At 39.9% G+C, this 10,000-nt stretch overlaps 2 protein-coding genes across 8 annotated transcripts in view; one reads left to right on the forward strand and one right to left on the reverse strand.

Moving 5' to 3' along the window:
* Window positions 1-7,100, forward strand: part of cavin4b (caveolae associated protein 4b) — a 10,862-nt gene extending 3,762 nt beyond the window's left edge. Inside the window, exon 2 of the mRNA XM_023290300.3 lies at window positions 5,119-7,100. Coding sequence (XP_023146068.2) covers window positions 5,119-5,688 — 570 coding nt within the window. The 3' untranslated portion in view covers window positions 5,689-7,100. The remainder of the gene's footprint in view (window positions 1-5,118) is intronic.
* Window positions 1-10,000, reverse strand: part of dnah5l (dynein, axonemal, heavy chain 5 like) — a 102,454-nt gene that overhangs the window by 2,096 nt on the left and 90,358 nt on the right. The gene's annotated exons all lie outside the window — the stretch shown is intronic.

Below are 10,000 nucleotides of genomic sequence, written 5' to 3' on the forward strand. Positions count from 1 at the left end.
CCTTAAAATGACTTGAAAGCTCGTCTACAACGGCTCAAACTTTGTTCAAAACGATAAAAACTTTAATCTGATAAAGTCAGCATGGCTCAGAAACAGAGAACAGAGGAGCAGGTTGTTGGAGATCCATTCAGCATGGTGGAACATTAACAGATGATGAGCAGAGTAGAGAGGAAACACGGAGATAGAAAAACATCTACAGGATGAGGAGATGGCAGGAGCTCCAGGAGAAACCAACTGCAGGTTCTGGAAGATGTTTGAAGGACCGTCTTCCAGAACCTCCAGCTGGTTTCTACCAGGACCTGGATGACTGAGAACCTCCACAGAAGTATGAGGAGACAACATGAGTTTAGAGCTTAAACATCTGAGGAAACATGGAGATGGAAGAACACCTACAGGATGAGGAGACTAAACCACCACAAAGAGACACAAAATGACCAAAACAAGACACACAACACCAGAAGTGACAAATCTGCCTCTCAGATAAACATCTCTAATGTGAGGAGACGACTTTAGTTCAGTTTTAACATGTGATGTTTCCAGGTTTCTAAGTTTCTGGGTTCTCCTAGCAGTTGTTCTGAGGCTAACGGAGCTGCTGCTGTGAAGATGAACAGGGATAATAAAGCTATAAAGCTGATTGTGTCGATGGATGGAACAAACTGAGGAGTGTGGAGGAAGCAGAGCCTGTAAATGACTGGACCAGCTGACGGAGCAGGTTATTCTGGGTCTGAACCTCCTCCAGCTCCTAATATAGACTCAGCCTGGAGCACAGCTGGGAATCATGAGGCTAGCTGCTAGCACCCTGCTAACGGGCCGCTAACTCATACCAGGTTTGAGTTAGACTGATGGGGGAATCCTGAGTCAGAGCAGCTTCATGTCTGGGATCAGAAACCTTCCAAAAAATTAGGCTAGCCTAGCTTAGCATACAGACTGGAAACAAGGCTAACGCTTAGCCTCTGTTCAGAGATAAACACCTCCAGACACCTCTTAAATTCACTGATGAACACACTGCACCGGTTTCATGATTCTGTCTTTAAACTGGTTCCCAGTATGTTCTAGTGTCTTTAAACTGGTTCCCAGTATGTTCTAGCCTCTTTAAACTGGTTCCCAGTTTGTTCCAGTCTCTTTAAACTGGTTCCCAGTATGTTCTAGTGTCATTAAACTGGTTTCCAGTATGTATTTATTGTGTTTTTCTTCTGTTTTTAACGTCAGTTTGTTTTATTCTGGTTTTAAGTGTCTCTCCTGTTCTGATTGGCTGCTGGGCGAAACACTGGATTATGATTCATTCTCCAGAAAGGAAGTCGTTATAATTGATATACAGTCTGCAGTTCCCCCAGGAATGACTGCTATTAGCTTTGTTAGCCTCCTGTTAGCATCCTGTTAGCATCCTGTTAGCATCCTGTTCGCCTCCTGTAAAAGTTTTAATTTAAACTTTAACAAAATGATTTTGACTAAAAAAACTATTGAAAACAGCAACTATGATCTAAAATGAGTTAGTAGTTATAAATTATAGATATACAGTCATGGATAGATGATCAAACCTCTCCCCTAACCCTAACCCTGTTGGTTCTACTGGTTGGTTTTACTGGTCCCTGTAGCTGTGGTTCTACTGGCTGGTTCTACTAGTCCCTGCAGCTGTGGTTCTACTGGCTGGTTCTACTGGTCCCTGCAGCTGTGGTTCTACTGGCTGGTTCTACTGGTTGGTTCTACTGGTCCCTGTAGCTGTGGTTCTACTGGCTGGTTCTACTGGTTGGTTCTACTGGTCCCTGTAGCTGTGGTTCTACTAGCTGGTTCTACTGGTTGGTTCTACTGGTCCCTATAGCTGTGGTTCTACTGGTTGGTTCTACTGGTCCCTGTAGCTGTGGTTCTACTGGTTGGTTCTACTGGTTGGTTCTACTGGTCCCTGTAGCTGTGGTTCTACTAGCTGGTTCTACTGGTTGGTTCTACTGGTCCCTATAGCTGTGGTTCTACTGGTTGGTTCTACTGGTCCCTGTAGCTGTGGTTCTACTGGTTGGTTCTACTGGTTGGTTCTACTGGTCTCTGAAGCTGTGGTTCTGCTGGCTGGTTCTACTGGTTGGTTCTACTGGTCTCTGAAGCTGTGGTTCTGCTGGTCCCTGGAGGACAGACTGGACTCCATGAGGCTCAAGAACTGAATCTCTAGAGTCGTTTAACGGGTCGACCTTCCCTCGGTCGGTTCCGTCTGCAGGAACCTCTGGGTTGTGTTTGGGAGGGAGCCTCGTTGGATAAGTTTAGCTCCGTTGAGCTGCAGGAACAGCTGCTGCAGGTTATTTCTGGATGGAGGCTGCACGCTAACCGCTAGCACACATTTAACCATGACGTCAGCGCCTGAACCTGATCCATCCAGACCAACCCTCTGAACATGGTTCTACTGAGGAACAACGGTCATGTTCTACTTCAGAGCTCTTCAGTTTCTGGATCATTCCATGTTTCTGTGTTGTTTGCTAACCCTACTCTAATCCATGCTAATGTAGAAGCTAGATATTTAGCTAGCTGTTACTGGTGAAAACAGTCCAAAGAATTAGTCTGATCCTGATAATGTGAGGTAGAGAGAGACATTCAATCAGCTGACAATGGGATGAAAATATGAAAAACAGAAGAGAGGACATAGCTTTGCTCTACACATTCTTTAGGAACACTTGGATGATGGAAACGACAAAAACAAGACAGAAAATGACAAAAACAAGACAGAAAATGACAAAAACAAGACGTAAAACGACAAAAACGACGTAAAACGACAGAAACAAGATGCAAAATGACAAAAACAAGACGTAAAATGACAAAAACGACGTAAAACGACAGAAACAAGACGCAAAATGACAAAAACAAGACGTAAAACGACAGAAACAAGAGAGAAAATGACAAGAACAAGAGAGAACGACAAGAACAAGACAAAATGACAAAAATGAGATAAAACGACAAAAATAAGACAAAAAATGACAAAACGACACAAAACGACAAAAACAAGAGAGAAAACAAAAATGAGGGAGAAAATGACAAAAACAAGAGAGAAAATAACAAAAATAAGACAGAAAATAACAAAAAACAAGAAACAAAGCAACAGAAACAAGACACAAAACGACAAAAACAAGACATAAAATGACAGAAACAATGTCAAAAGGACAAAAATGAGGCACCAAATGACAAAAACGAGACACAAAATGACAAAAATGAGACACAAAATGACAAAAGGAAGACACAAAATGACAGAAATGAGAGAAAACAAAAACAAGACAAAAAATGACAAAAGACAAAATAACAGAAACAAGACAAAAAACGACAAAAGACAAAATAACAGAAACAAGACAGAAAACTACAAAAACAAGACAAGAAAACGAGAAAAGGGAGACACAAAATGACAAAAACGAGACAAAACTACACAAAGGAGATACAAAATGACAGAAACAAGACATAAAACAACAAAAATTACACACAAAATGACAAATGAGACAGAAAGCGACAAAAACACGACACAACAAAAGCGAAACTAAAAATGTCATTTTAGGGGAACTCCAGACTTATTCGGTATTTTAAAAATATTTTAAACATTCTTTTCTCCTAGTTTTTCTCTAGATTTGGTCTCAGGACAAGAACATTTAGACACTACTGCATGTTTTAGGGTTTACTACGTGGATTATGGGATGGAAAACGTCCTCCTTTAATGATCCTCAGACATTAAATCATCTCCATAGAAACCTTCAGGTTGTTCTGCTCAACCTTCTCTCATCTCCTCCAACATTTTTAAATCCTAAACTATTTTGGATGGGATTCAGAATATTTTACATTCAGATAATAAATACTTCGAGAACTTCAATAAAATTAAAAAAAATAAAAAAGATAGTTTTTCTCTCAAAATTTCAACTTCTTATCTCTGAATTTCAAGATTTTATCTCAATATTTTTGACAATGCTTGAATTTTGAGTTTTTTTCCTCAACAATTTTTACGTTCTCCCCGAATCGCAAGTTTTTATCTCAAATTTCAGGCTTTTATCTCTCAATTTCAAGATTTTTTCTCAAGAATTTCACTTTGTGTCCCTGAATTTCAAATTTTTATGTCAGTATTTAGACTTTTTGATCTTTGAATTTAGTTTTTTTCCCCAAAAATTTCAACTTCTTTTCCTTGAATTTCAAGTTTTATATCTCAAAATTTTTGCTCTTTATCTCTGCATTTCAATTTCAATTTCAATTTCATTTTATCTCAAAAGTTTGACTTTATATCTCTACATTTTAAGTGTTTATCTTAGTATTTTGACTTTTTAATCTGTGAATTTAGAGTTTTCAATCTCAAAATCAGGATTTTATTTCTGAATTTCAAGTTATCTAAGATTCTTGGCTTCTTATCTCTGAATTTCAAATTTTTATGTCAGTATTTAGACTTTTTGATCTTTGAATTTAGTTTTTTTCCCCAAAAATTTCAACTTCTTTTCCTTGAATTTCAAGTTTTATATCTCAAAATTTTTGCTCTTTATCTCTGCATTTCAATTTCAATTTCATTTTATCTCAAAAGTTTGACTTTATATCTCTACATTTTAAGTGTTTATCTTAGTATTTTGACTTTTTAATCTGTGAATTTAGAGTTTTCAATCTCAAAATCAGGATTTTATTTCTGAATTTCAAGTTATCTAAGATTCTTGGCTTCTTATCTCTGAATTTCAAATTTTTATGTCAGTATTTAGACTTTTTGATCTTTGAATTTAGTTTTTTTCCCCAAAAATTTCAACTTCTTTTCCTTGAATTTCAAGTTTTATATCTCAAAATTTTTGCTCTTTATCTCTGCATTTCAATTTCAATTTCATTTTATCTCAAAAGTTTGACTTTATATCTCTACATTTTAAGTGTTTATCTTAGTATTTTGACTTTTTAATCTGTGAATTTAGAGTTTTCAATCTCAAAATCAGGATTTTATTTCTGAATTTCAAGTTATCTAAGATTCTTGGCTTCTTATCTCTGAATTTCAAATTTTTGTCTCAATATTTCAACTTCTCCCTAAATTCCAAGTTTTTTTGTCACAGTGTCAACTGCTTATCTCTGATGTTTAAGTTTTATTTTGACTTTACTTACTTTTTAAGGTTCTCCGGTTAACTCTGTTCTCTGCTCTCTCAGGGTGACCAGGAAGTGAAGGCCGTCTCACTGGCCAATGAGCCGGCAGAAGCCAGCGGTGGCCCCAGAACCAGAGCCGAGGTGGAACCGGACAAGTTCGAGCTTCCTCCAGAGTCAGATGAGGAGTACATGGTGGTGGAGGAGGCCGACTCCTCGGCAGCTGGACGCATGAAGAAGTCAGGGCTGACGCGCATCGAGAGCTTCAAGGCCACCTTCTCCAAGGAGAACATGAGCAAGACCCGTGAGAACCTGGGAACCAAGGTCAACAAACTGGGGGAGCGCATCGTGACGGCCGAGAGGCGTGAGAAGATCCGCCAGTCCGGCGAGAGGCTGAAGCAGTCCGGTGAGCGTCTCAAGGACACCATCACCAAGAGCGTCCCGGCCAAACTCAACCTGAAGAAGGAGAGGACTGTGGCGGAGGGCCAAGAGGGAGCCGAGGCCGCCGAGGGAGCCCTGCCCGTCCCTCCTCCCAAGGGCCGCAAGGCCAGTCCGGGGGCCGCCAGGGCCGCCGCCGACGAGGGCAAGGCTGAGGAGTCCGAGGTGCCGATGTACGACATGAAGCAGCTATCGTAAGCCGGACATCTGAGCTGCTTTCTTTGGACCTGTGAGACCACAAAGAGTCGGTGAAGAAGATGAACATTTGTTTGAACACTGCTGAAGGAAGTGAGCCGATCCAACCTGAACATCGAGGAGACCACCAAGAGATCCTGATCCGCCGACTTCTGATGCAGTTATGTGTGCTTCTGGACGTTTCTTATCACATCAGCAACATATATTTAGTCCTTTTTGTTTTGTGTTCAATAAACACTAACTCTGGAAAACACATGAACCGTGTTCAGAACTTCTCCACCAGCTTCTCACTGCTGTTCTCTGGTTTGCATGTCGATGAGGTTGAAATGCTGGATGACAAAGCTGTAATGGGTCGATGGGACGTTTCAGAAATGTTGGTGAAAAGCGATTAAAGGTTTAATTCTCTGACATCACTGGGATGGAAAACGTGGAGGTAGCAGTCAGGACGGAGGGTTCAACCAGACCAGTAGGAGCTAGAATAGGCTCTGTTCTGGTCCAGGTCCTGGGTCAGTCTTTCAGTACACGAGGGTCCATAAGGTCCATCAACTTTGTCTCCCTTTGGCTTCTTGTTTCTGTCATTTTGTATCTCGTTTTTGTCATTTTAGGTGTCGTTTTTGTGGCTTTGTGTTTCGTTTTTTATCTGACACACTTTTGTCATTTTGTGTCTTGTTTTTGTCATTTTGTGTTTACTGACATCATGACCTTCTTGGTTATTATGTCTTTAAGTGGTTTAACTGCTCACACTAATTATTAGATCAATCGCTATATCTCTTTTTCAGACAGAGCCATGCTAGCAGATTCTACTGGGATCTTTATGCTAAGCTAAGCTAACATCAGAGGGTCTCATCATGTCACTCAAGGAACATTTAATTGACCACTAGAAAGACAGCAGATGTGACCACCAGGTACGACATGTTCTCTGACGTGTGACCTTCTTCTTCTGTGTGGATCGAATGGAACATGGTTTGGTGAGCAACGGCATAATCGATCAATAATCAGTCGATTGGTCATAAACATCCTCAGTGTGTGAAGTTTATCGAGGCCCTAAGAGACGGAGAACCCTCGAGAACCTCCGAACACTTTGTTAGTGAGCTGTGGTTCTAAATGCAGGATTTTACCAAAACCCAGGTTTGAAGAACATATTACTGCTTCATTTAAAACACGAGCTCTGTTAGGTTTTAGTGTGTCTGTAGGGGGCAGTGTTGTCCCGTTCTAATCAGCACTGATCCAGTGACTGGGCTGGAAGATGTTCGCTGGTTTCCTGTTTTCCATTGAGCTTCCTGACGAGGTTTTCCTGACACATGGCTTAATTTATTCTGTGAGCAGACCTTGTTATTGAGCTTCAGCTGCTGAGTGACTGCATGACTGTTTGTCATAATGAAGAGAATAAAGGTTGATTTGAATCATTTCTGGAAGTGAAGTCAAGTTTCAGTCATTACAGAGAACCTCATTAATGGATCTATTCATATTTTTAACACCTCTGATGCTATTCTCCAAAATACTGATTTACTTCACAGTGTTTTTAGTGTCTAAGAATTTACTCTAAAATCTCTATGTTTGTTAAAAAAACGCAGTGACCGATGCTAACGACTAAATATTTGGTTCCAAACGTTCCTTTCAGGGACAGAACTCATCGTTCAGTTTTGGTTTTGCGCGTCGTCACCACTTTAGATTCTGTTAATGCTTCATTTTGTGTATTTCTGTTTAGTTTGCTGAATTTATTCTTTCACCAAAGAACGGCAGAGTTATGTTGCGAACATCGTTGGTTTGTCCGCAACATTACAGGACGTCCTCGGTTTACGACATCATCAACCTACAGCGTTTCATCGTTAGGTCAGAACTGGTTACTGGAACTAGTTGACGAGTGGAGCGGATGAATACGTCGTCTTGCGGCGCTGTCAGACGGCTTTGTTTCCATTCTCTGGTTGGATGCGACCTTGGATTGTGCTACATTCACTAACTTTTTGTCCTTCATTATGGCTCCCAGCGTAAGTCAGACTCTTCTGATGCTTGGAAGAAAAGGAAAGCCGTCTCCATGGAAGTGAAATTAGAATAAAACGCTGGGAACAGGAAGAAACACCGACCAACATCAGCCGGTTGCTAGACCTAAATCTTCTAGTAAAATGACTCATACACGCACTAAAGTCGTTGGTATTCATGACTTTATGAAGAACTGATCCACAATGTGATGCACAGAACGGCTTTGTTTACATTTTTGTTGAAGTTCTGACTTACGGTGAAAATCGATTTACATCTGTAGGAACGGAACTCTGAAATAAGTCCAGGACCTCCTGTACTCAAAAACAGACTAGCAGATTTGGATGAACTTTTCAGTGAAGGTCAGAAATGACACAAAGACCAAGTGATTAGATTTTGGCAGTGATACAGCTTATAGTCTGGATCCACGGATTTGTTCAAGACTTCTGTCTTGTTTTTGTTATCTTGTGTCTTGTTTTTCTCATCTTGTCTTGTTTTTGTTGTTTTGTGTCTTTTTTTTTGTCGTTTTGTGTCTTTTGTTGTTTTGTGTCTTGTTTTTGTTGTTTTGTTTTTGTCATCTTGTCTCGTTTTTGTCGTTTTGTGTCTCGTTTTTTCGTCTTGTCTGGTTTTTCTTGTCGTCTTGTTTTGTCATTTTGTGTCTCGTTTTTGTCGTTTTGTGTCTCATTTTTGTATTGTTTTTGTTGTCTTGTGTCTCATTTTTGTTGTTTTGTGTATCGTTTTCATCATTCTGGGTCTTGTTTTTGTCATCTTGTGTCTCGTTTTTGTTGTTTTGTGTCATTTTTGTCATCTTGTGTCTTGTTTTTGTCATCTCGTTTTTGTCTGAATCCACTGATTTGTTAAAGATTTCTGTATCGTTGCCAGATAGTGTCACGGCGTCACTGTAACCATGACAACACTACATCAGCTGATTGTGATCCTACTACAAATCCACCACTGAGGACTTATCAGGACTTATCCATCAGAAATGATCCAAGGAACAACTGATTAAATTGTGGGGGTGTTTCTGAGTCCCATCAATTCCCGTCACCCGCTACATATTTAGGTCATGTGATCCGGTATCCGTACATAACGTACACATGCATAACACACACCTGTACTCAGAACAAGGTCATCTAGTTTGGGGGTACATCTATATTAAATGGACACATTCTATGGTGTCGTGATTTCTGACACAATTTTTTCAAGATTTCATCCATCAGAAATGATCCAACGACTGAGCGGCCTTGGAGGAGGACTACGCTCTCTGAAGGCTTTTCTAGTTTTACTTTTCCTCTCAGTTATTTTGCTGTTTCCAGGGCAGGGTCTTTTTGTTCTTCTTCGTTGGTGTTTAACTGATCTTTCAGTTGTTTTTCAGCTCTGCTGCTGCTGAGCTGATGCAGGAGGAGGTCTGGTCTGGAGGATTTCTATCTTCTCTGCAGCGTTTGAGGTGTTTTACTGTCTAAAAATGAACTTTAGGCTTCAGAACAGAAACACAGGAGACATGAACTGACATCTGGGTTTTTATTCTCTTTTCACTTTCTGTTACCTGAATGAGACCAGATGTGTTTTTAGTTCATGTTTAATTGTTTTGTTCTTCATCTGATGAGCAGAAGAACGACAGAAGAAGAAGAAGTTCAAAGCTTCCAGCTACCTTCTTAGGATCATCGTTCATTCTCAATCTATAAACAAAGAAATCTGATTCTGTTTGTGTTTCTGGTGTTAAAAGTAAAAAATTCAATCAATCAAGAGTGAGTACAAACTTTAGTGAAGGCATAATTTTGTTGGTTTTTGTTTAGAAACAACTTTTTCTGGTTTGAAATAAAGAAAAAACACAACTTCTGAGCCTAAAAATGCGTTTGATTTGTTTTTTGGTTCTGACAACAGAAATATTCTTGGTTTTGAAACATGAACAGAAATGAGGTTTTGTTTTGTTTGTCTTTGAACTGAAATGAATTCAGGATGATGGGATGATACTGAGCATCAGACTGAAAAAAGAGAAGAAAGAGTCAAACTGAAAACAGAAAAAGAAGGAAAGTCACAAAAACAAACCAAAAGCCCTTTCCTCTAAACGTGTCTGTAGTCTCTGACAGTCAGAGCGTTCTGTGTGGAACGTTCTGCTGCAGATCTTCATGGTTCTACAGAAGGAGAAACGTTCTGCCTTCGTTCTCAGGATGCTGCTCACATCACATAACGACAGTGGAACGGTTTTGGTGGAACATTTGCACAAAGGGAAGTGAAAACTGTGGTTAAAATATAAAGTTCAGCCAAAATAAAGGCAGCAGGATGACTGAAAAGCACACGGATGGCTGCAGGAAATCTAAATCCAACGTCACACAGA

This window comes from Amphiprion ocellaris, chromosome 22 (genome assembly GCF_022539595.1).
Source record: "Amphiprion ocellaris isolate individual 3 ecotype Okinawa chromosome 22, ASM2253959v1, whole genome shotgun sequence".
Taxonomy (NCBI): Eukaryota; Metazoa; Chordata; class Actinopteri; family Pomacentridae; genus Amphiprion; species Amphiprion ocellaris.